This window comes from Coregonus lavaretus (assembly GCF_964263955.1).
Source record: "Coregonus lavaretus genome assembly, contig: HAP1_SCAFFOLD_340, whole genome shotgun sequence".
NCBI lineage: Eukaryota > Metazoa > Chordata > Actinopteri > Salmoniformes > Salmonidae > Coregonus > Coregonus lavaretus.
The window spans coordinates 24,091-50,000 of NW_028166140.1; the positions used below are offsets into that span (position 1 = coordinate 24,091).

The window sequence follows — 25,910 nt, forward strand, 5'->3', positions numbered from 1 at the left end:
TGTTTTCATTTTGACAATAACTAGACAATCATTATTCAAAATGACAAAAATGTGACTTAATGATATTTTAGTCAAAATGACCAAGACTAGACTATATCTAAAAACGAATGCCAAAATTAACACTGTGCAGTAGGGCACGTTTTAATATTTGTTCTGAGCTAACTTCCTTATGATGCTGTCCTCCCACTCCCAGTCCCACCCAGTCTTTTGTCATCATGTACGTAATCTACTCTGTGAGCTCATGGCTCGGTTTGAAACACGGAACTAGACGTTTATAGCTATTGGGTAGGGTATGTCGTGATCAGTACAGCGCAAATCTCTACAGTCACTCAGACTTGGACAGTCCTTGGTTAGGTCAGGCGCTGGTGTCAGATACTTTAATTGAGTTCGGGGGAGTTTACCTGGTCCATTCCCTTTTTTATAGCCTGCCTGTTGATTTCTATCGGGACTAATCATGTTGTCACTGGGGACGCTGCGTAAACGCATCGAGCCGGTGGTTTTATGTGCCCAAATGGCCAGCGCGTTTTTCGACACCAGCTTGCAGATGGTGGTCAAGGAGCGATGCGCCAACGCGACGGATGCGCTCTATCCCACCCCCACGGAAGACAGCCGGCAGAAAGCTATGTCCAACTTCTACATGATATATAATATGCTGGCCAAGTTCGTTCCGATCCTACCCGCTATTCTTTTAGCTAAGGTAAGTCGATACTTTGTTTTAATCCTGGATATTTTTTTATATAGCCTGTTGTACTTAAATGGCAACTTTGTGTGTTTTAAATATGTCTAATAAAATGCATTCATTCATGAATTCATTCGTTCACTCATCCATCCATCCATCCAAGGTAGGGGACCTGGGGTACCGGAAGATCCCCATCGTGATCCCTCTGGTGGGTTACCTGGTCTCCAGAGTGATCCTACTCCTGGTCATAGTGATGGAGCTCCCGATAGAGGCTATGTTCGGCGGGGTCGTGGTCCACGGACTCAGCGGCGGGTTCTGCTCCTACTGGGCCGGAGTCATGGCCCTGGTGTCGCTCACCTCCACCGAGAAGGACCGCTCTCTCCACATGATGCACATCGAGCTGGTCTACGGAGTAGCCGGTCTCATCGGTAGCCTAGCGTCTGGGCACCTCTTCCAGTTATACAATGTGGACTTTAAACAAGGGACTGTGTTAGTGAGCCTGAGCGTCTTCCTCTACTTGGTGTGTCTTATCTACACAACGTTCGTTGTCCAAATGCCAAGCGTCTCGACACGCGTGCAAGAGCGCAACGAGACCAGTGGCATCATCACTGAGCAATATTCCAGGAATATTTTGAACATTCTGCTTCTCTTCGCGAGCGGTATCTTATATGACGTGGCCGTCGGAGGTGGGATGGAGATACTGGTGACCTTTGAGATGAAGGAGCCCCTGAACTGGAGTGCTACACAGGTGAGTTGAAATGCATTTTATTTTGGGTAAAACATATTACATGATTAGTCCTGATTGCATCAAACAAGATGTGCATTTGTAGCCTGGATACCTCCCATCATGCCACTCCTTGCCCTGTCATGCAAAACATGTTTGACAAGGAGTTCGAATGACAGCACAAACAGAGATCTAAGACAAGGCTAGTACATTTGGTCCCAGAGGATAAAACATTAATTAAAACACCCATTTCCAAACCAGAGCCCTTATTTCAGAGTTGTGACTTGTGAGAATTAACTCTTGTAATAGAGGGCTCTGGTTAAACCAATCACATCAACAGGTGGGTTACGGTAACGCCGCCGGGTTCACGATCTTCCTGACGAGCTTCCTGGGTGTCATGGCAATGTCCAGGTGGGTGAGTGATGTCACCCTCATCATCATCGGCATGGTGTCCTTCGCTGCCGGGATCTACTTCATGGCCTTCGTCACGGCAACATACATGTTCTATCTGGGTAAGATAATACGATAATTTATTCCTTATCAGAGTGTAATTACATTTGTAAGTACCGTAGCCTATAACTTATGATAGATTTATGAGTAATGTACTTTGCCCAAGCAAATCTAACTGCACATTTTATTTTAGTTCAAACCAGATTGAAACAAGTACAGTGACCACCTCATCATGAGCACAGTATTCCGGATAGTAGCTCATATCCAGCTTAAGGTCTTATTCGGGATAAGCTGTTTACATGCACCTTTGATATCCTGCTCACGAATATCCCTGCAATCAATGAATAAACAGAATATTCCTCATTTAAATTCACATGGGTTAAACTGAATAGTAACTGAAACATGGACTCTGACTGTAGGCCTATAACCTCTCACATGTAGCATGATATACAGTGAGGGAAAAAAAGTATTTGATCCCCTGCTGATTTTGTACGTTTGCCCACTGACAAAGAAATGATCAGTCTATATTTTTAATGGTAGGTTTATTTGAACAGTGAGAGACAGAATAACAACAAAAAAATCCAGAAAAAAAGCATGTCAGAAATGTTATATTGATTTGCATTTTAATGAGGGAAATAAGTATTTGACCCCTCTGCAAAACCTAGACTTGGTGCTCCGGTACCGCTTGCCGTGCGGTAGCAGAGAGAACAGTCTATGACTTTGGTGGCTGGAGTCTTTGACAATTTTTAGGGCCTTCCTCTGACACCGTCTGGTATAGAGGTCCTGGATGGCAGGAAGCTTGGCCCCAGTGATGTACTGGGCCGTACGCACTACCCTCTGTAGTGCCTTGCGGTCGGAGGCTGAGCAGTTGCCATACCAGGCGGTGATGTAACCAGGCAGGATGCTCTCGATGGTGCAGCTGTATAACTGTTTTGTCTCGGGAACAGTGGAGAAATATGATTTCTTTCAGCATTTCTTGAGAAAATGTGAATGCGCGTGTAATGTCTTTGACACTGTTATGCAAGCAGACAGTATTTCAACCACATATAATACGCACCCAAGACTGAAGTCTTATCAGAAACGTGTTTTATCGTTTTCTCAGGTTTTCATTTCCTTAAAACTGGTCAAACTGATGACATTTGGACATTTTGTACAGGACCAATCTTTCCACAATTTTGGAGTTATTGCATTTTCCCCCGGTCCCTAAAGGAAACAGACAACTTTACGGGTGTTAACTAGATTACTAATGTATTCATTCTATCAATGTAAGACATTATTCTGCTGAGCACTACTTTATTTAGTCTTCTGGGGCAACACGTTATGACAGAAGAGAAGCTGCATGTATCTAACTATACAGTAGTTGACAAACAAATGTCCTACCAAATGTTGGAAATTCTACGCAGAAGCTTAGGGTTGAAAGTAGGAAATAGACTAAATAGTCCAGTAAGGAATATCAGCTAAATAAATTATTATGGAAGCGGCACAGGAAGCCTACTTTTTGAATTGATATGTTTGACAATCAGATGAAAACATCATCACACAACACCCATGATATGTGAAACCGAGTCTGCGCAGACCGCGAAAAACAACAGTAAATAAAAAGTAGCGATAAGATGTTTACATGCCACAGTATCCCGTCTAAGATCAGCATATGTCAGGCATCTTATCCAGGTTTCTCATCACCAGGATACAAGCTTTTTAAAATGATTGTAAACAGGATATGATGTTTATATGCGTCAACTCAAAAACAGAATACTTCAGTATCCCAAATAATAACGGGATATCGGTGTGCATGGAAACCTCCCCATGCCGTAACTAACTCTCCATGCAGTAACTAACTCTCCATGCAGTAACCAAGTCTATATGCAATAACTAACTCTCCATGCAGTAACTAACTCTCCATGCAGTAACTAACTCTCCATGCAGTAACTAACTCTCCATGCAGTAACTAACTCTCCATAGAGTAACTAACTCTCCATAGAGTAACTAACTCTCCATGCAGTAACTAACTCTCCATAGAGTAACTAACTCTCCATGCAGTAACTAACTCTCCATGCAGTAACTAACTCTCCATGCAGTAACTAACTCTCCATAGAGTAACTAACTCTCCATGCAGTAACTAACTCTCCATGCAGTAACTAACTCTCCATGCAGTAACCAAGTCTATATGCAATAACTAACTCTCCATGCAGTAACTAACTCTCCATGCAGTAACCAAGTCTATATGCAATAACTAACTCTCCATGCAGTAACTAACTCTCCATGCAGTAACTAACTCTCCATGCAGTAACTAACTCTCCATGCAGTAACTAACTCTCCATGCAGTAACTGACTCTCCATGCAGTAACCAAGTATATATGCAATAACTAACTCTCCATGCAGTAACTAACTCTCCATGCAGTAACCAAGTCTATATGCAATAACTAACTCTCCATGCAGTAACTAACTCTCCATGCAGTAACTAACTCTCCATGCAGTAACTAACTCTCCATAGAGTAACTAACTCTCCATGCAGTAACTAACTCTCCATAGAGTAACTAACTCTCCATGCAGTAACTAACTCTCCATGCAGTAACTAACTCTCCATGCAGTAACTAACTCTCCATGCAGTAACTAACTCTCCATAGAGTAACTAACTCTCCATGCAGTAACTAACTCTCCATGCAGTAACTAACTCTCCATGCAGTAACTAACTCTCCATGCAGTAACTAACTCTCCATGCCGTAACTAACTCTCCATGCAGTAACTAACTCTCCATAGAGTAACTAACTCTCCATGCAGTAACCAAGTCTATATGCAGTAACTAAGTCTATATGCAGTAACTAACTCTCCATAAAGTAACTAAGTAATTCATTTGGCATGAGGAAGGAGGCCGGCTAAACTAAATTCAGGCCATCACACAGTGTAGCATGGTGCGGGGTGAGTGGGACTTTAATGCAGCAGTGTGAAGATAAGACTTGATTTTAAATAAATAAGGTGTCGCTGCCTTTTAAAATATACTATCAGACATCCTCTGCTATGTTTCAGCTTCTCGTTTCTGGCAGGGTTTACAGGTTGTGTAAACCAATGGTGTGTATATATGTGTGTGTGAGAAGAGGTGGGGGGCACACAATGCATTCTGACCACACCCATATCTCGTTATTATTTGGGATACTCAAGTATTCTGTTAGTTACTACATGGAGAGTTAGTTACTGCATGGAGAGTTAGTTACTGCATGGAGAGTTAGTTACTCTATGGAGAGTTAGTTACTGCATGGAGAGTTAGTTACTGCATGGAGAGTTAGTTACTCTACGGAGAGTTAGTTACTCTACGGAGAGTTAGTTACTGCATGGAGAGTTAGTTACTGCATGAAGAGTTAGTTACTGCATGGAGAGTTAGTTACGGCATGGGGAGTTAGTTACGGCATGGAGAGTTAGTTACTGCATGGAGAGTTAGTTACTGCATGGAGAGTTAGTTACTGCATGGAGAGTTAGTTACCGCATATAGACTTGGTTACTGCATGGAGAGTTAGTTACTCTATGGAGAGTTAGTTACGGCATGGAGAGTTAGTTACTACATGGAGAGTTAGTTACTCTATGGAGAGTTAGTTACTGCATGGAGAGTTAGTTACTGCATGGAGAGTTAGTTACTCTATGGAGAGTTAGTTACGGCATGGAGAGTTAGTTACTACATGGAGAGTTAGTTACTCTATGGAGAGTTAGTTACTGCATGGAGAGTTAGTTACTGCATGGAGAGTTAGTTACTGCATGGAGAGTTAGTTACTGCATGGAGACCTAGTTACTGCATGGAGAGTTAGTTACTGCATATAGACTTGGTTACTGCATGGAGAGTTAGTTACTGCATGGGGAGTTAGTTACTGCATGGGGAGTTAGTTACTGCATGGGGAGTTAGTTACTGCATGGAGACCTAGTTACTGCATGGAGAGTTAGTTACTGCATATAGACTTGGTTACTGCATGGAGAGTTAGTTACTGCATGGGGAGTTAGTTACTGCATGGGGAGTTAGTTACCGCATGGAGAGTTAGTTACTGCATGGAGAGTTAGTTACTCTATGGAGAGTTAGTTACGGCATGGAGAGTTAGTTACTACATGGAGAGTTAGTTACGGCATGGAGAGTTAGTTACTGCATGGAGAGTTAGTTACGGCATGGAGAGTTAGTTACTGCATGGAGAGTTAGTTACTCTATAGAGAGTTAGTTACTGCATGGAGAGTTAGTTACTGCATGGAGAGTTAGTTACTCTATAGAGAGTTAGTTACTGCATGGAGAGTTAGTTACTGCATGGAGAGTTAGTTACTGCATGGAGAGTTAGTTACTGCATGGAGAGTTAGTTACTGCATATAGACTTGGTTACTGCATGGAGAGTTAGTTACTGCATGGGGAGTTAGTTACTGCATGGGGAGTTAGTTACTGCATATAGACTTAGTTACTGAATGGAAAGTTACAGTGAGAGTAAAAAGTATTTGATCCCCTGCTGATTTTGTACGTTTGCCCACTGACAAAGAAATTATCAGTCTATAATTTTAATGGTAGGTTTATTTTAACAGTGAGACAGAATAACAACAAATAAATCCAGAAAAACACATGTCAAAAATTTTATAAATTGATTTGCATTTTAATAAGGGAAATAGGTATTTGACCCCTCTGCAAAACATGACTTAGTACTTGGTGGCAAAACCCTTGTTGGCAATCACAGAGGTCAGACGTTTCTTGTAGTTGGCCACCAGGTTTGCACACATCTCAGGAGGGATTTTGTCCCACTCCTCATATGTACCGTCAAATCTTGGGTGAGAACCTCCTTCCCTCAGCCAGGGCATTGAAAATGGGTCGTGGATGGGTATTCCAGCATGACAATGACCCAAAACACACGACCAAGGCAACAAAGGAGTGGCTCAAGAAGAAGCACATTAAGGTCCTGGAGTGGCCTAGCCAGTCTCCAGACCTTAATCCCATAGAAAATCTGTGGAGGGAGCTGAAGGTTTGAGTTGCCAAACGTCAGCCTCGAAACCTTAATGACTTGGAGAAGATCTGCAAAGAGGAGTGGGACAAAATCCCTCCTGAGATGTGTGCAAACCTTGTGGCCAACTACAAGAAACGTCTGACCTCTGATTGCCAACAAGGGTTTTGCCACCAAGTACTAAGTCATGTTTTGCAGAGGGGTCAAATACTTATTTCCCTCATTAAAATGCAAATCAATTTATAACATTTTTTAAATGCGTTTTTCTGGATTAATTTGTTGTTATTCTGTCTCTCACTGTTCAAATAAACCTACCATTAAAATTATAGACTGATAATTTCTTTGTCAGTGGGCAAACGTACAAAATCAGCAGGGGAGCAAATACTTTTTTTCCCCTCACTGTATATACTGCATAGAGATTTACTGGAAACACTAGAGTAGAAGGGGGACTCCCCTATTGACTAGTCTCAACATAATTGTGGTTAGACCTCCTACACACACACGTTCACTGCTTTCTTACAAAATCACACAGGAGACAGAATAGAACAAAGCAGAATACAATAGATTATAAACGTATTCTGCTGGAACGGTGCACCCGATCTCGTCTGCAACCCCTTCACTTGAACTGTTTTGTTGTTGTTGTATTCACACCCTTCCTTTCCATGTGTGTTTCAGCTCGAGCCCTCGGTCTGTTTTCTCTGATTCCCATGCCGACCATCCGTGCTCTGCTGTCGAAACAGGTGAAAGGCTCATCGTATGGTGAGTGCTGCAGTGCCTGTCTGTCTCTCAACCATAACAGCGGCTGTGTGTATCGAGCGGCTCAAAAGTAGGTGTGCTGATTTAGGATCAGTTTCGCCTTTTAGATGAATATGATTACACGGACAGTGGCGAACTAGCCTAACATCTAGACCTGCTAACATTCCAGTCCTTGCCACTCCTTGTCATAATATGGAGTCAAATGTTAGCACAAACAGACTGGTACCCAGGCTAGGGGAATGTTAGCACAAAGAGACTGATACCCAGGCTAGGGGAATGTTAGCACAAAGAGACTGATACCCAGGCTAGGGGAACGTTAGCACAAACAGACTGATACCCAGGCTAGGGGAACGTTAGCACAAACAGACTGATACCCAGGCTAGGGGAATGTTAGCACAAAGAGACTGATACCCAGGCTAGGGGAACGTTAGCACAAACAGACTGATACCCAGGCTAGGGGAACGTTAGCACAAACAGACTAGTACCCAGGCTAGGGGAACGTTAGCACAAACAGACTGATACCCAGGCTAGGGGAACGTTAGCACAAACAGACTGATACCCAGGCTAGGGGAATGTTAGCACAAAGAGACTGATACCCAGGCTAGGGGAACGTTAGCACAAACAGACTGATACCCAGGCTAGGGGAATGTTAGCACAAACATACTGGTACCCAGGCTAGGGGAATGTTAGCACAAACAGACTAGTACTCAGGCTAGGGGAATGTTAGCACAAACAGACTGGTACCCAGGCTAGGGGAATGTTAGCACAAACAGACTAGTACCCAGGCTAGGGGAACGTTAGCACAAACAGACTGGTACCCAGGCTAGGGGAATGTTAGCACAAAGAGACTGATACCCAGGCTAGGGGAACGTTAGCACAAACAGACTGATACCCAGGCTAGGGGAACGTTAGCACAAACAGACTGGTACCCAGGCTAGGGGAACGTTAGCACAAACAGACTGATACCCAGGCTAGGGGAACGTTAGCACAAACAGACTGATACCCAGGCTAGGGGAACGTTAGCACAAAGAGACTGGTACCCAGGCTAGGGGAGGGGGACTGATCCGAGATCAGCACTCCTTCTCTGAGACGCTTGATGATCTTTATACTGTGTGTGCAATAGAAATCCACAGTATCCCAATCCTCTGAAGGAGACTTACTGACGTTTCCATTGATCACATATGCACCCATGTGATATTCACTCACATCTGCTATTACACAACGCAGTTGACTAGTCATTGCTTCTATTCACTTTCTGGGGCCTGCAACGTAGGCTGAACGCAAATAATGAATGACAATGCATTCCCTAATAACACAAAGCACACACATTCAGGCAGGGTCATGTTAGGGTGAAATCAGTTGGGTAGATTATGGTCATGTTAGGGTGAAATCAGTCGGGTACATTTCACAAACCGGAAATCTCAATTTCTAACAAGCATCTGACCAAATTACGCTAAATTTTAGTTCTGGCTTAACCGAGATTAGGTTTGGTCATATCTGTTTTGCATGGCAAATGGAACCCCATTCCCAATATAATACACTACTAACCCTTTCATAATACACTACTAACCCTTTCATAATATACTACTAACCCTTTCATAATACACTACTAACCCTTTCATAATACACTACTAACCCTTTCATAATATACTACTAACCCTTTCATAATATACTACTAACCCTTTCATAATATACTACTAACCCTTTCATAATACACTACTAACCCTTTCATAATACACTACTATCCCTTTCATAATACACTACTAACCCTTTCATAATATACTACTATCCCTTTCATAATATACTACTAACCCTTTCATAATACACTACTAACCCTTTCATAATATACTACTATCCCTTTCATAATATACTACTAACCCTTTCATAATACACTACTAACCCTTTCATAATACACTATAATATAATAATAATATGCCATTTAGCAGACGCTTTTATCCAAAGCGACTTACAGTCATGCGTGCATAAATTTTTGTGTATGGGTGGTCCCGGGGATCGAACCCACTACCTTGGCGTTACAAGCGCCGTGCTCTACCAGCTGAGCTACAGAGGACCACTCACTACTAACCCTTTCATAATATACTACTAACCCTTTCATAATACACTACTAACCCTTTCATAATACACTACTAACCCTTTCATAATACACTACTAACCCTTTCATAATACACTACTAACCCTTTCATAGTATACTACTAACCCTTTCATAATACACTACTAACCCTTTCATAATACACTACTAACCCTTTCATAGTATACTACTAACCCTTTCATAATATACTACTAACCCTTTCATAATATACTACTAACCCTTTCATAATACACTACTAACCCTTTCATAATACACTACTAACCCTTTCATATCTGTAGGGATTAAGGTGCCTTTTGAGTCTCACCCCTGTTCTCACTAAGTAAATAACTTTAACAAAGCTTTCATTAGTATGTGGTTGAACCAGAACGGACACACTGGTGATTCACTTCCCTGTTCTACTGTGAGGTGGTAAAGAGGAAGTTACTGGCACGCAGACAAGTCAAGCTGTTGCTCACCACCACAGCATGAATAGATGTTCTTTCTGACAACATCTTTAGCTACTCGTCTTGAACTGATCTGACTAGCTTGTTCATCCAGTTCTGGTCCCTTTAAAAGTTGTATTATAAACACTCCATCCCAAATGGCACCCAATTCCCTATGTAGTACACTACGTTTGACCAGAGCCCTATGGGTTAAGTGCACTACATAGGGAATAGGGTGCCATTTGGGATGACTCACTGTCTTATGACCCTCTCAATGATATTTATACAGACAGAATGGCTTTCTGTTTATAAGAAATGAATCAACTTGGAAGCGAGAGAAAATAGGAAATGTATTTTACCCAATGACATATCCCTTCACCAAGCTGCTTGCTTGACCAACAGTGTGTGGAGTAATAGCACCCTCTAGTGGATCAAAACCAAATATACCCAAGATCGTTCCACTTTATAAAAAAAAATATATATTTTATTTTATTTCACCTTTATTTAACCAGGTAAGCCAGTTGAGAACAAGTTCTCATTTACAACTGCGACCTGGCCAAGATAAAGCAAAGCAGTGCGATAAAAACAACAACACAGAGTTACATATGGGGTAAAACAAAACATAAAGTCAAAAATACAACAGAAAATATATATACAGTGTGTGCAAATGTAGCAAGTTATGGAGGTAAGGCAATAAATAGGCTATAGTGCAAAATAATTACAATTAGTATTAACACTGGAATGATAGATGTGCAAGAGATGATGTGCAAATAGAGATACTGGGGTGCAAATGAGCAAAATAAATAACAATATGGGGATGAGGTAGTTGGGTGGGATAATTTCAGATGGGCTGTGTACAGGTGCAGTGATCGGTAAGGTGCTCTGACAACTGATGCTTAAAGTTAGTGAGGGAGATAAGAGTCTCCAGCTTCAGAGATTTATGCAATTTGTTCCAGTCATTGGCAGCAGAGAACTGGAAGGAATGGCGGCCAAAGGAGGTGTTGGCTTTGGGGATGACCAGAGAGATATACCTGCTGGAGCGCATACTACGGGTGGGTGCTACTATGGTGACCAATGAGCTAAGATAAGGCGGGGATTTGCCTAGCAGAGATTTATAGATGGCCTGGAGCCAGTGGGTTTGACGACGAACATGTAGTGAGGACCAGCCAACAAGAGCGTACAGGTCACAGTGGTGGGTAGTATATGGGGCTTTGGTGACAAAACGGATGGCACTGTGATAGACTACATCCAATTTGCTGAGTAGAGTGTTGGAGTCTATTTTGTAAATGACATCGCCGAAGTCAAGGATCGGTAGGATAGTCAGTTTTACGAGGGCATGTTTGGCAGCATGAGTGAAGGAGGCTTTGTTGCGAAATAGGAAACCGATTATAGATTTAACTTTGGATTGGAGATTCTTAATGTGAGTCTGGAAGGAGAGTTTACAGTCTAACCAGACACCTAGGTATTTGTAGTTGTCCACATACTCTAGGTCAGACCCATCGAGAGTAGTGATTCTAGTCGGGTGGGCGGGTGCCAGCAGCGTTCGATTGAAGAGCATGCATTTAGTTTTACTAGTGTTTAAGAGCAGTTGGAGGCTATTGAAGGAGTGTTGTATGGCATTGAAGCTCGTTTGGAGGTTTGTTAACACAGTGTCCAATGAAGGGCCAGATGTATACAAAATGGTGTCGTCTGCGTAGAGGTGGATCTGAGAGTCACCAGCAGCAAGAGCGACATCATTGATATACACAGAGAAAAGAGTCGGCCCAAGAATTGAACCCTGTGGCACCCCCATAGAGACTGCCAGAGGTCCAGACAACAGGCCCTCCGATTTGACACATTGAACTCTATCTGAGAAGTAGTTGGTGAACCAGGCGAGGCAGTCATTTGAGAAACCAAGGCTATTTAGTCTGTCAATAAGAATGCGGTGGTTGACAGAGTTGAAAGCCTTGGCCAGGTCGATGAAGACGGCTGCACAGTACTGTCTATTATCAATCGCGGTTATAATATCGTTTAGGACCTTGAGCGTGGCTGAAGTGCACCCATGACCAGCTCGGAAACCGGATTGCATAGCGGAGAAGGTACGGTGGGATTCGAAATGGTCGGTGATCTGTTTGTTAACTTGGCTTTCAAAAACTTTCGAAAGGCAGGGCAGGATGGATATTTGTCTGTAACAGTTTAGATCTAGAGTGTCACCCCCTTTGAAGAGGGGGATGACCGCGGCAGCTTTCCAATCTCTGGGGATCTCAGACGTTACGAAAGAGAGGTTGAACAGGCTAGTAATAGGGGTTGCGACAATTTCGGCGGCTAGTTTTAGAAAGAAAGGGTCCAGATTGTCTAGCCCAGATGATTTGTGGGGGTCCAGATTTTGCAGCTCTTTCAGAACATCAGCTGTCTGGATTTGTGTGAAGGAGAAGCAGGGGGGGCATGGGCAAGTTGCAGCGGAGGGTGCAGAGCTGGTGGCCGGGGTAGTGGTAGCCAGGTGGAAAGCATGGCCAGCCGTAGCAAAATGCTTGTTGAAATTCTCGATTATTGTAGATTTATCGGTGGTGATAGTGTTTCCTAGCCTCAGTGCAGTGGGCAGCTGGGAGGAAGTGCTCTTATTCTCCATGGACTTTACAGTGTTTATGATACAAGTACCAAACTTGGTACACTAATACTAGATCCCTTAACGAACATTTAAAAGATTGGAGGCAGTTTGGGAATCATGTCAGTCAACCAGCCATTTGAATAAAATGGCTGCCATCCGGATTTCCCATGGCAGTGCTGCCATTAAAGTTTTTCTTTAAAATGTAAAAATAAACATGTCTCTAACCCCCTCCAACCCCCTCCAACCCCCACACCACACACTAACAAACTGAAATCATATGTGTGTACATTGTAGGCTCAATTGGTGAGAGGTCTCAAATGTCACATTAATTTGTATATACAGTGCATTCGGAAAGTATTTTGTTACGTTACAGCTTTAATCTAAAATGGATGAAATAAATAAAAATCCTCAACAATCTACACACAATACCCCATACTGACAAAGCAAAAACAGGTTTTTAGAAATATTTGCAAATGTATTAAACATAAAAAAACTGAAATATCACATTTACATAAGTATTCAGACCCTTTATTCAGTACTTTGTTGAAGCACCTTTGGCAGCGATTACAGCCTCGAGTCTTCTTGAGTATGACGCTACAAGCTTGGCACACCTGTATTTGGGGAGTTTCTCCCATTCCTCTCTGCAGATCCTCTCAAGCTCTGTCAGGTTGGATGGGGAGCATTGCTGCACAGCTATTTTCAGGTCTCTCCAGAGATGTTCGATCGGGTTCAAGTCCGGGCTCTGGTTGGGCAATTCAAGGACATTCAGAGACTTGGCCCGAAGCCACTCCTGCGTTGTCATGGCTGTGTGCCTAGGGTCGTTGTCCTGTTGGAAGGTGAACCTTCGCCCCAGTCTGAGGTGCTGAGCGCTCTGGAGCAGGTTTTCATCAAGGATCTCTCTGTACTTTGCTCCGTTCATCTTTCCCTCGATCCTGACTAGTCTCCCAGTTCCTGCCGCTGAAAAACATCCCCACAGCATGATGCTGCCACCACCATGCTTCACCGTAGGGATGGTACCAGGTTTCCTCCAGATGTGACGCTTGGCATTCAGGCCAAAGAGTTCAATCTTGGTTTCATCAGACCAGAGAATCTTGTTTCTCATGGTCTGAGAGTCCTTTAGGTGCCTTTTGGCAAACTCCAAGCGGGCTGTCATGTGCTTTTTAGTGTGGAGTGGCTTCCGTCTGGCCACTCTACCATAGGAAGTGTCTCGGTGGTTCCAAACTTCTTCCATTTAAGAATGATGAAGGCCACTGTGTTCTTGGGGACCTTCAATGCTGCAGAAATGTTTAGGTACCCTTCCCCAGATCTGTGCCTCGACACAATCCTGTCGTCTCTGAGCTCTACGGACAATTCCTTTGACCTCATGGCTTGGTTTTTGTTCTGACATGCACTGTCAACTGTGGAACCTTATATAGACAGGTGTGTGCCTTTCCAAATCATGTCCAATCAATTGAATTTACCACAGGTGGACTCTAATCAAGTTGTAGAAACATCTCAAGGATGATCAATGGAAACAGGATGCACCTGAGCTCAATTTCGAGTCTCATAGCAAAGGGTCTGAATACTTATGAAATTAGTTATTTCTGTTTTTTATTTGTAATACATTTGCAAACATTTCTACAAACCTGTTTTTGCTTTGTCATTATGGGGCATTGTGTGTAGATTGAGGACATTTTTTTATTTAATCAATTTTAGAATAAGGCTGTAATGTAACAAAATGTGATAAAAGGGAAGGGGTCTGAATACTTTCTGAATGCACTGTATCCACTGTATATGTGAATTGTGGCAAAGTTGGTTCCTGTCTTGGACACATTCGCGTGGGTGAAACAAATCAAATCAAATAAAAAAACCACCGTAATGATTGGTTGACAATAGGGCCTCCCATAGTGCAGCCGGTGAAACGTAACTGCAGAAACTTTCAGTCGACTGCGGTGAAAACATCATGACCTTTGATCACACGTAGGCAGAAGTCAGACAATTTATATCCCAATAATGCAACACATTTTGAAAGGCGGTGACATTTTGCGGCCATTGACATGTAATTTGTTCTTCACAGGGATCACCCTCATCTCACTGCAGCTGTCCTTTAAGATGGCCAGCCTGGTCTATACCCCCGTCTACACCAAGGTTTACCAGGCTACGCTGGACTGGTTCCCTGGGTTCGTCTTCACCCTGTCCAGCATCATCACCGTCCTGGCCACCATACCTGTCAGGTAAGACATCATCAGTCCTGGCCACCATACCTGTCAGGTAAGACATCATCAGTCCTGGCCACCATACCTGTCAGGTATGACATCATCAGTCCTGGCCACCATACCTGTCAGGTAAGACATCATCAGTCCTGGCCACCATACCTGTCAGGTATGACATCATCAGTCCTGGCCACCATACCTGTCAGGTATGACATCATCAGTCCTGGCCACCATACCTGTCAGGTATGACTTCATCAGTCCTGGCCACCATACCTGTCAGGTATGACATCATCAGTCCTGGCCACCATACCTGTCAGGTATGACATCATCAGTCCTGGCCACCATACCTGTCAGGTATGACATCATCAGTCCTGGCCACCATACCTGTCAGGTAAGTGAGGAAACAAACAACACCTCAAGGGTTTTACCTGCTGTTACTAAAGCAGGGACGCTATTGGTTTAAAATGATTCAAAAACTAAGAGTAACACTAACATTTAGAAGTAGGTACTACTAACCAAACATGTAAATTGTGTCAATGAAATTGCATGGATATACTTTGTCTACTGACTTGTGGTCCTCTGTAGCTCAGCTGGTAGAGCATGGTGCTTGTAACGCCAGGGTAGTGGGTTCGATCCCCGGGACCACCCATACACAAAAATTTATGCACACATGACTGTAAGTCGCTTTGGATAAAAGCGTCTGCTAAATGGCATATTATATTATTATTATTATTATTATTATTATTAGTAAGACATTACATCATCAGTCCTGGCCACCATACCTGACAGGTATGGTGGCCAGGACTGATGATGTCATGTCTCTTACCTTTTTATTTTACTTATTATTTAACTAGTTAAGAACAAATTCTTATTTACAATGACGGCCTGCCCCGGCCAAACCCGGACGACGCTGGGCCAATTGTGCGCTGCCCTATGGGACTCCCAATCACGGCCGGATTGTGATACAGCCTGGAACCGAACCAGGGGGTCTGTAGTGGGTCAGAGATTTCCCAGTTCCCAGCTGTTTAGAACACGGCACCGGTACAGGGTTACAAAGAGTACATCCAATACTTGTTACACAGTGCAGGAATAATAACAGTAATAAGGGCCCTGTGATGTAAAGTGTCACCTCATTTCCTTTGTAACGTGTTTTGTTCTCCTCCAGCATGGTGGGCTGCAGAGCTGGCCGGGGTGACGGTTATGAGAGGATCCCGGGGAACTGACAGTGGTGACGATCTAATTGTGAGCGTGACGGCTTTGAGATTGAGACATGTTAATGTCATTGTAGAGCCATCACAGGCCCTCTTGTCTCTGTGACACTTGAGCCGACATCACCGCAGCACTTCCCATGAATGCAATCTCTGCAAACGCATTGTTGGTAGTGCAGTGCGCAACGCTGCAACACGTCTTTCAATGAATCCCAGGCCTGAGGCCAATGAACATGACCAGCTGACTGGCAGGGCTGATACAGAGTGCTATTGAAAACATTCTCTATAGCCCTCAAACTCTGGACCTCCAAGGCAGTTCCACTGCGTTTTTTCATTGTTCCCCCTCACTGTGAAAGAACTCAGGTTAACCAGAGCTGAACTAACTTGAAATACTTGACTGTCACTTTTTAATACATTATTTTTGCATTTTAACTATTGTGTTCTTTATTGTGTATATCAAAAGCACTTGAGTGAACAGATTAAATATTTTCTTTTTTTTATTTGTCCAAAATCTAAAATCATTTGAGGTAAAGATATTTGCATCAAAACAACATCCATATACAGGCTAATGTACATATTATGATTCAATAATAAACAATGCACACTGAAAAGGAGGACAGCAGAGAGAGAGAGCAACAGGAGGACAGTAGAGAGAGAGCAACAGGAGGACAGTAGAGAGAGAGCAACAGGAGGACAGCAGAGACAGAGCAACAGGAGGACAGTAGAGACAGAGCAACAGGAGGACAGTAGAGAGAGAGAGCAACAGGAGGACAGTAGAGAGAGAGAGCAACAGGAGGACAGTAGAGAGAGAGAGAGCAACAGGAGGACAGTAGAGAGAGAGAGAGCAACAGGAGGACAGTAGAGAGAGAGCAACAGGACAGCAGAGAGAGAGAGCAACAGGAGGACAGCAGAGAGAGAGAGCAACAGGAGGACAGCAGAGAGAGAGCAACAGGAGGACAGTAGAGACAGAGCAACAGGAGGACAGTAGAGAGAGAGAGAGCAACAGGAGGACAGTAGAAAGAGAGCAACAGGAGGACAGTAGAGAGAGAGCAACAGGGGGACAGTAGAGAGAGAGAGCAACAGGAGGACAGTAGAGAGAGAGAGCAACAGGAGGACAGTAGAGAGAGAGCAACAGGAGGACAGTAGAGAGAGAGCAACAGGAGGACAGTAGAGAGAGAGCAACAGGAGGACAGTAGAGAGAGAGAGCAACAGGAGGACAGTAGAGAGAGAGAGCAACAGGAGGACAGTAGAGAGAGAGCAACAGGAGGACAGTAGAGAGAGAGCAACAGGAGGACAGTAGAGAGAGAGCAACAGGAGGACAGTAGAGAGAGAGCAACAGGAGGACAGTAGAGAGAGAGCAACAGGAGGACAGTAGAGAGAGAGAGCAACAGGAGGACAGTAGAGAGAGAGAGCAACAGGAGGACAGTAGAGAGAAAGCAACAGGAGGACAGTAGAGAGAGAGCAACAGGAGGACAGTAGAGAGAGAGAGCAAGAGGAGGACAGTAGAGAGAGAGAGCAAGAGGAGGACAGTAGAGAGAGAGCAACAGGAGGACAGTAGAGAGAGCAACAGGAGGACAGTAGAGAGAGAGCAACAGGAGGACAGTAGAGAGAGAGAGCAACAGGAGGACAGTAGAGAGAGAGAGCAACAGGAGGACAGTAGAGAGAGAGAGCAACAGGAGGACAGTAGAGAGAGAGAGCAACAGGAGGACAGTAGAGAGAAAGCAACAGGAGGACAGTAGAGAGAGAGAGCAACAGGAGGACAGTAGAGAGAGAGAGCAACAGGAGGACAGTAGAGAGAGAGAGCAAGAGGAGGACAGTAGAGAGAGAGAGCAACAGGAGGACAGTAGAGAGAGAGAGCAACAGGAGGACAGTAGAGAGAGAGAGCAACAGGAGGACAGTAGAGAGAGAGAGCAACAGGAGGACAGTAGAGAGAGAGAGCAACAGGAGGACAGTAGAGAGAGAGAGCAACAGGAGGACAGTAGAGAGAGAGAGCAACAGGAGGACAGTAGAGAGAGAGCAACAGGAGGACAGTAGAGAGAGAGAGCAACAGGAGGACAGTAGAGAGAGAGCAACAGGAGGACAGTAGAGAGAGAGCAATAGGAGGACAGTAGAGAGAGAGCAACAGGAGGACAGTAGAGAGAGAGCAACAGGAGGACAGTAGAGACAGAGCAACAGGAGGACAGTAGAGAGAGAGAGCAACAGGAGGACAGTAGAGACAGAGCAACAGGAGGACAGTAGAGAGAGAGAGCAACAGGAGGACAGTGGAGAGAGAGAGAGCAACAGGAGGACAGTAGAGAGAGAGCAACAGGAGGACAGTAGAGACAGAGCAACAGGAGGACAGTAGAGAGAGCAACAGGAGGACAGTAGAGAGAGAGCAACAGGAGGACAGTAGAGAGAGAGAGAGCAACAGGAGGACAGTAGAGAGAGAGAGAGCAACAGGAGGACAGTAGAGAGAGAGAGAGAGCAACAGGAGGACAGTAGAGAGAGAGAGAGCAACAGGAGGACAGTAGAGAGAGAGCAACAGGGGGACAGTAGAGAGAGAGAGCAACAGGAGGACAGTAGAGAGAGAGAAACAGGAGGACAGTAGAGAGAGAGAGAGCAACAGGAGGACAGTAGAGAGAGAGCAACAGGAGGACAGTAGAGAGAGAGAGAAAGCAACAGGAGGACAGTAGAGAGAGAGCAACAGGAGGACAGTAGAGACAGAGCAACAGGAGGACAGTAGAGAGAGAGCAACAGGAGGACAGTAGAGAGAGCAACAGGAGGACAGTAGAGAGAGAGAGAGCAACAGGAGGACAGTGGAGAGAGAGAGCAACAGGAGGACAGTAGAGAGAGCAACAGGAGGACAGCAGAGAGAGAGAGCAACAGGAGGACAGTAGAGAGAGAGCAACAGGAGGACAGTAGAGAGAGAGCAACAGGAGAACAGTAGAGAGAGAGCAACAGGAGGACAGTAGAGAGAGAGAGCAACAGGAGGACAGTAGAGAGAGAGAGCAGACTGCATTTGGTTTAGAAACATTTTAGTTTGGAAATAGAATCTCCCCAGACACACATACACATCTATAATGAATTCAATAAACTGAAAATCCCTAAATATATATATAGTGCACTTATTTTGACTAGGGCCCACATAGCCTATCCACAGGGGGCACTTAGCCTATCCACAGGGGGCACTTAGCCTATCCACAGGGGGCACCTGAGAAGACTCATGAGACCATTGACAAAACTATGTCTAGCTGCTTGAAGAAGAGAAAACCATATATTCTGAAAGGAAAGGTTGAAGGATTGGTAGGTTTACTAGTTCAGGGAAAGGTTGAAGGATTTGTAGGTTTACTAGTCCAGGGAAAGGTTGAAGGATTGGTAGGTTTACTAGTCCAGGGAAAGGTTGAAGGATTGGTAGGTTTACTAGTTCAGGGAAAGGTTGAAGGATTGGTAGGTTTACTAGTCCAGGGAAAGGTTGAAGGATTGGTAGGTTTACTAGTCCAGGGAAAGGTTGAAGGATTGGTAGGTTTACTAGTCCAGGGAAAGGTTGAAGGATTGGTAGGTTTACTAGTTCAGGGAAAGGTTGAAGGATTGGTAGGTTTACTAGTTCAGGGAAAGGTTGAAGGATTGGTAGGTTTACTAGTTCAGGGAAAGGTTGAAGGATTGGTAGGTTTACTAGTCCAGGGAAAGGTTGAAGGATTGGTAGGTTTACTAGTTCAGGGAAAGGTTGAAGGATTGGTAGGTTTACTAGTCCAGGGAAAGGTTGAAGGATTGGTAGGTTTACTAGTCCAGGGAAAGGTTGAAGGATTGGTAGGTTTACTAGTTCAGGGAAAGGTTGAAGGATTGGTAGGTTTACTAGTTCAGGGAAAGGTTGAAGGATTGGTAGGTTTACTAGTTCAGGGAAAGGTTGAAGGATTGGTAGGTTTACTAGTTCAGGGAAAGGTTGAAGGATTGGTAGGTTTACTAGTCCAGGGAAAGGTTGAAGTATTGGTAGGTTTACTAGTTCAGGGAAAGGTTGAAGGATTGGTAGGTTTACTAGTCCAGGGAAAGGTTGAAGTATTGGTAGGTTTACTAGTTCAGGGAAAGGTTGAAGTACTGGTAGGTTTATTAGTTCAGGGTAACGTTGAAGGATTGGTAGGTCTACATGTTCAGGGTAAACCAACAGGGGTGTATTCATTAGTGCACACCGTAGCTAAACGTTTTGCAATAGAAAACGGAAGCATCGTACTGGGCAAATTCAGGTAGGTCCCTCCTCATTTGGTACTGTTTGGTCCGGTATGGTTCCTAGTGAATTGTTTCCTCTTTCTGACAGGGGGTTTCATCAAGCTGGTAGAGACCCACCTATGGGCCCTTGTCAAAAGTAGTGCACTATATAGGGAATAGGGTGCAATTTGGGACACAACCAGACAGCAGGACTGTTTCTATCTGGGGTCTCCATCTTCCCCCCCAAAGCAACATGATGATGATGATGATGATGATGATGATGATGATGAAACATATTAGTTTATATTCCAAGTGGTTTTAGAACACGCATCATTAATTATTCAAACATAAAACACATCAGAATAGTTCTTTCCTGGCTGAAGCTTTTTCACGAACGCTAACGTTAGGGAGAAATGACAGTTTCACCATGGTCAGATTGTTAAAAAAAAAAACGATTATACAGAAAAATCTAAATGTGTAACAGTATGTTAACCCTATTCCCTATTATGGGACCTAATCAAAAGTAGTGTACTATAAAGGCAGTAGGGTACAATTTGGGACGAAGCCTATGAAAGAGACGCTGGGCTGAGGCCAGACACAGGCCTGTAGAGCAGAGAGACGCTGGGCTGAGGCCAGACACAGGCCTGTAGAGCAGAGAGAGGATGTGCCACATTCATATGAGAGACAATGCCTGAGTCCCAAATGGCACCCTATTCGAATTTATAGTGCACTACTTTTGACCACGGCCCATAAGGACTCTAGGTAGGGGATAGGGTGCAATTTGGGACACAGCCAATACAGTCCTCCTAAAGTATCCTTCATGAAACACAGAGACTGTGAGTTACAGCATCCCCACTCTACAAACATGATATAGTGAAAAGAGAGCCCATCAGGGTAAATGCATACAGCCAAGGGGAGAGCTGACGAAACAACACACTTCCACACCTTGGAGCCAAACAGAGAGCCTGACCCCATCACAGTTGAACCTGTCCTGTCCCCTTTCAGCCTCTGGCTCCATACCCTTTTGGTGTTCACAGATTGAGTCCCAAATGGCACCCTATTCCCTACATAGGGCACTGGTCTAAAGTAGTGCACTATATAGGGAATAGGGTGCCATTCTCCGGTCTAAAGTAGTGCACTATATAGGGAATAGGGTGTCATTCTCTGGTCTAAAGTAGTGCACTATATAGGGAATAGGGTGCCATTCTCTGGTCTAAAGTAGTGCACTATATATGGAATAGGGTGCCATTCTCTGGTCTAAAGTAGTGCACTATATAGGGAATAGGGTGCCATTCTCTGGTCTAAAGTAGTGCACTATATAGGGAATAGGGTGCCATTCTCTGGTCTAAAGTAGTGCACTATATAGGGAATAGGGTGTCATTCTCTGGTCTAAAGTAGTGCACTATATAGGGAATAGGGTGCCATTCTCTGGTCTAAAGTAGTGCACTATATAGGGAATAGGGTGCCATTCTCTGGTCTAAAGTAGTGCACTATATAGGGAATAGGGTGCCATTCTCTGGTCTAAAGTAGTGCACTATATAGGGAATAGGGTGCCATTCTCTGGTCTAAAGTAGTGCACTATATAGGGAATAGGGTGCCATTCTCTGGTCTAAAGTAGTGCCCTATATAGGGAATAGGGTGCCATTCTCTGGTCTAAAGTAGTGCCCTATATAGGGAATAGGGTGCCATTTGTGACGTGCCACAGATCTGAAAGGACTAGCTAGGTGAAAGCCATACAGCAGTAGAGTATATAGTCCTGTAGCTCTACTTAAAGTGGCAATCTGGGAACGGTTCATCCATATTTTGACTTTTAAAGCTGGAATCCATAGTTGCTACATGCATTTTTGGACTTTAATTAATTTAATGATATATACCAATTGATTCTGGAAGAATATAAACTTCTAAATGTCTCATGAGCTTAGTTGAAGTGTCGTTCCCCTTCAGAAACCAACATACACTGTTTTTCTCCATTGTTTGTAAACGATGTAAATTAACACCGTATAGCCTCAGAACATCATGTCGATATCATGGATGGTCAGTCCCTTGCATCCACAGCTCTGTCTATGAGAGTGGTTACATTAGGATCACCTGCTCTTTCCATGACATATATTGACCAGGTGAATCCAGGTGAAAGCTATGATACCTTATTGATGTCACTTGTTAAATCCACTTCAAATCAGTGTAGCTGAAGGGGAGGAGACAGGTTAAAGAAGGATTTTTAAGCCTTGAGACAACTGAGACATGGATTGTGTATGTGTGCCATTCAGAGGGTGAATGGGCAAGACAAAATATTTATGTGCCTTTGAACGGGGTATGGTATTAGGTGCCAGGCGCAACAGTTTGAGTGTGTCAAGAACTGCAACGCTACTGGGTTTTTCACGCTCAACAGTTTCCTGTGTATCAAGAACAGTCCACCACCCAAAGAACATCCAGCCAACATCCAGCCAAAGCATGGAGTCAACATGGGCCAGCATCCCTGTGGAACGCTTTCAACACCTTGTAGAGTCCATGTCCAGACGAATTGAGGCTGTTCTGAGGGTAAAAGGGGGGGGGGGGGGGGGGGGGGTGCAACTCAATATTAGGAAGGTGTTCTTAATGTTTTGTACACTCTGTGTATATTTACATACCGTAGGTCTAGTTGGAGCCATCAGCATACTGTTTACACCTAGCCAGTCCTGTCAGACCGACTGTGTCCCAAATGGCACCCTATTCGCTATATAGTGCACTATTTTTGACTAGAGCCCTATGGAACCTAACCAAACGTAGTGCACTTTTAATAGGGAATAGAATGCTAATTTGGACGCACACTGAACCCAAAAGTAGTTGATTCTCTGGGACTAGACCCCCCTTTGAGTGCATCATGTTAAACCATCCCCCTGGGACTAGACCAGGGGGAACCTTTCCCATCTGTGTGCATCAATTCCCCCCCCTGTGTGCACACAGCAGTAGTCACCTTGTTGGCGTGGCTCTGCTCTCTGCTGCTCTGCTCTCTGCTGCTCTGCTCTCTGCTGCTCTGCTCTCTGCTGCTCTGACTGACGGGCCATGACTGCTGCTAGCTCTGCTCTCTGCTGCTCTGCTCTCTGCTGCTGCTCTGCTCTCTGCTGCTCTGCTCTCTGCTGCTCTGCTCTCTGCTGCTCTGCTGCTCTGACTGACGGGCCATGACTGCTGCTAGCTCTGCTCTCTGCTGCTCTGCTCTCTGCTGCTCTGCTCTCTGCTGCTCTGCTCTCTGCTGCTCTGACTGACGGGCCATGACTGCTGCTAGCTCTGCTCTCTGCTGCTCTGCTCTCTGCTGCTCTGACTGACGGGCCATGACTGCTGCTAGCTCTGCTCTCTGCTGCTCTGCTCTCTGCTGCTCTGCTCTCTGCTGCTCTGCTCTCTGCTGCTCTGACTGACGGGCCATGACTTCTGCTAGCTCTGCTCTCTGCTGCTCTGCTCTCTGCTGCTGCTCTGCTCTCTGCTGCTCTGCTCTCTGCTGCTCTGCTCTCTGCTGCTCTGCTGCTCTGACTGACGGGCCATGACTGCTGCTAGCTCTGCTCTCTGCTGCTCTGACTGACGGGCCATGACTGCTGCTAGCTCTGCTCTCTGCTGCTCTGCTCTCTGCTGCTCTGCTCTCTGCTGCTCTGGTCTCTGCTGCTCTGACTGACGGGCCATGACTGCTGCTAGCTCTGCTCTCTGCTGCTCTGCTCTCTGCTGCTCTGCTCTCTGCTGCTCTGCTCTCTGCTGCTCTGACTGACGGGCCATGACTGCTGCTAGCTCTGCTCTCTGCTGCTCTGCTCTCTGCTGCTCTGCTCTCTGCTGCTCTGCTCTCTGCTGCTCTGCTCTCTGCTGCTCTGACTGACGGGCCATGACTGCTGCTAGCTCTGCTCTCTGCTGCTCTGACTGACGGGCCATGACTGCTGCTAGCTCTGCTCTCTGCTGCTCTGCTCTCTGCTGCTCTGCTCTCTGCTGCTCTGCTCTCTGCTGCTCTGATTGACGGGCCATGACTGCTGCTAGCTCTGCTCTCTGCTGCTCTGACTGACGGGCCATGACTGCTGCTAGCTCTGCTCTCTGCTGCTCTGCTCTCTGCTGCTCTGCTCTCTGCTGCTCTGATCTCTGCTGCTCTGATCTCTGCTGCTCTGCTCTCTGCTGCTCTGCTCTCTGCTGCTCTGACTGACGGGCCATGACTGCTGCTAGCTCTGCTCTCTGCTGCTCTGCTCTCTGCTGCTCTGACTGACGGGCCATGACTGCTGCTAGCTCTGCTCTCTGCTGCTCTGACTGACGGGCCATGACTGCTGCTAGCTCTACTCTCTGCTGCTCTGACTGACGGGCCATGACTGCTGCTAGCTCTGCTCACTACTCAGACGTTATCAGACCCATGACTGCTGCTAGCTCTGCTCACTACTCAGAGATGTTATCAGACCCATGACTGCTGCTAGCTCTGCTCACTACTCAGACGTTATCAGACCCATGACTGCTGCTAGCTCTGCTCACTACTCAGAGATGTTATCAGACCCATGACTGCTGCTAGCTCTGCTCACTACTCAGACGTTATCAGACCCATGACTGCTGCTAGCTCTGCTCACTACTCAGAGATGTCAACACCCACACTGGGTTACATAAGAGTAAGTTGGGGAGGGAGGGTGTAGGAGGGAGGGAGGGAGGGAGGGAGGGAAGAGAGAGAGAGGGAGGGAGGGAGGGAGGGAAGAGAGAGGGAGGGAGGGGGAGGGAGGGAAGAGAGAGGGAGGGAGGGAGGGAGGGGGAGGGAGGGAAGAGAGAGGGAGGGAGGGAGGGAGGGAGGGGGTAGGAGGGAGGGAGGGAGGAGAGAGAGAGAGAGAGGGAGGGAGGGAGGGAGGGAGGGAGGGAGGGAGGGAGGGAGCCCAACACTAGTTGGCACTACATAGCCTGCGTCCCAATGGCACCCTAATTCTTATATTGTGCACTACTTTTTTAAATAAAGGGAAAAGGGTGGCATTTGAGACGCAGCCATGGAGTCCACCAGTTAACCTTCAACCTCATCCCCAGGCTATTTGGCAGAGGAGGAAGGGTCTGGGCACAGGAGGAAGGGTCTGGGCACAGGAGGAAGGGTCTGGGCAAAGGAGGAAGGGTCTGGGCACAGGAGGAAGGGTCTGGGCACAGGAGGAAGGGTCTGGGCACAGGAGGAAGGGTCTGGGCAAAGGAGGAAGGGTCTGGGCACAGGAGGAAGGGTCTGGGCACAGGAGGAAGGGTCTGGGCACAGGAGGAAGGGTCTGGGCACAGGAGGAAGGGTCTGGGCAAAGGAGGAAGGGTCTGGGCACAGGAGGAAGGGTCTGGGCACAGGAGGAAGGGTCTGGGCAAAGGAGGAAGGGTCTGGGCAAAGGAGGAAGGGTCTGGGCAAAGGAGGAAGGGTCTGGGCAAAGGAGGAAGGGTCTGGGCACAGGAGGAAGGGTCTGGGCAAAGGAGGAAGGGTCTGGGCACAGGAGGAAGGGTCTGGGCACAGGAGGAAGGGTCTGGGCAAAGGAGGAAGGGTCTGGTGTGGTGTGGTGTGGTCTGGTGTGTGTAATCTTGGCAACCCAGAACCAAATCTTGTGTGATCTCGCGGTTGTTTCATGTTTCTTTGTCACGAGAGACTAGGTGTGTTCTCATTAGTGCACGGAAAACATTTCTTATCGGACAAGTTAAGGTTATTATCT

At 45.5% G+C, this 25,910-nt stretch overlaps 2 protein-coding genes across 3 annotated transcripts; one reads left to right on the forward strand and one right to left on the reverse strand.

Moving 5' to 3' along the window:
• The first annotated feature begins 266 nt into the window (after positions 1-266).
• On the forward strand, positions 267-16,583 carry LOC311115025 (solute carrier family 46 member 2-like). The gene is made up of 6 exons (XM_084190242.1): positions 267-697; positions 843-1,427; positions 1,744-1,915; positions 7,484-7,567; positions 14,740-14,896; positions 16,041-16,583. Exons 1-6 carry the CDS (start codon positions 455-457, stop codon positions 16,096-16,098), a joined length of 1,299 nt encoding a protein of 432 aa, XP_084046368.1. The 5' UTR covers positions 267-454; the 3' UTR covers positions 16,099-16,583.
• Positions 16,584-22,839: 6,256 nt separating this feature from the next.
• LOC311115016 (uncharacterized protein) lies at positions 22,840-24,875 on the reverse strand. Of its 2 annotated transcripts, none has more exons than XM_084190234.1 (2): positions 24,547-24,875; positions 22,840-24,471 (listed from the first exon to the last, which is right to left on the reverse strand). In XM_084190234.1, the coding sequence occupies exons 1-2, from the start codon at positions 24,571-24,573 to the stop codon at positions 23,671-23,673; spliced, it is 828 nt and encodes a 275-aa protein (XP_084046360.1). In that variant the 5' UTR covers positions 24,574-24,875; the 3' UTR covers positions 22,840-23,670. The 2 variants fall into 2 exon arrangements, with proteins under 2 accessions (XP_084046360.1, XP_084046359.1); XM_084190233.1 differs by having other exon boundaries at positions 22,840-24,516.
• Between the last annotated feature and the right edge of the window lie 1,035 nt (positions 24,876-25,910).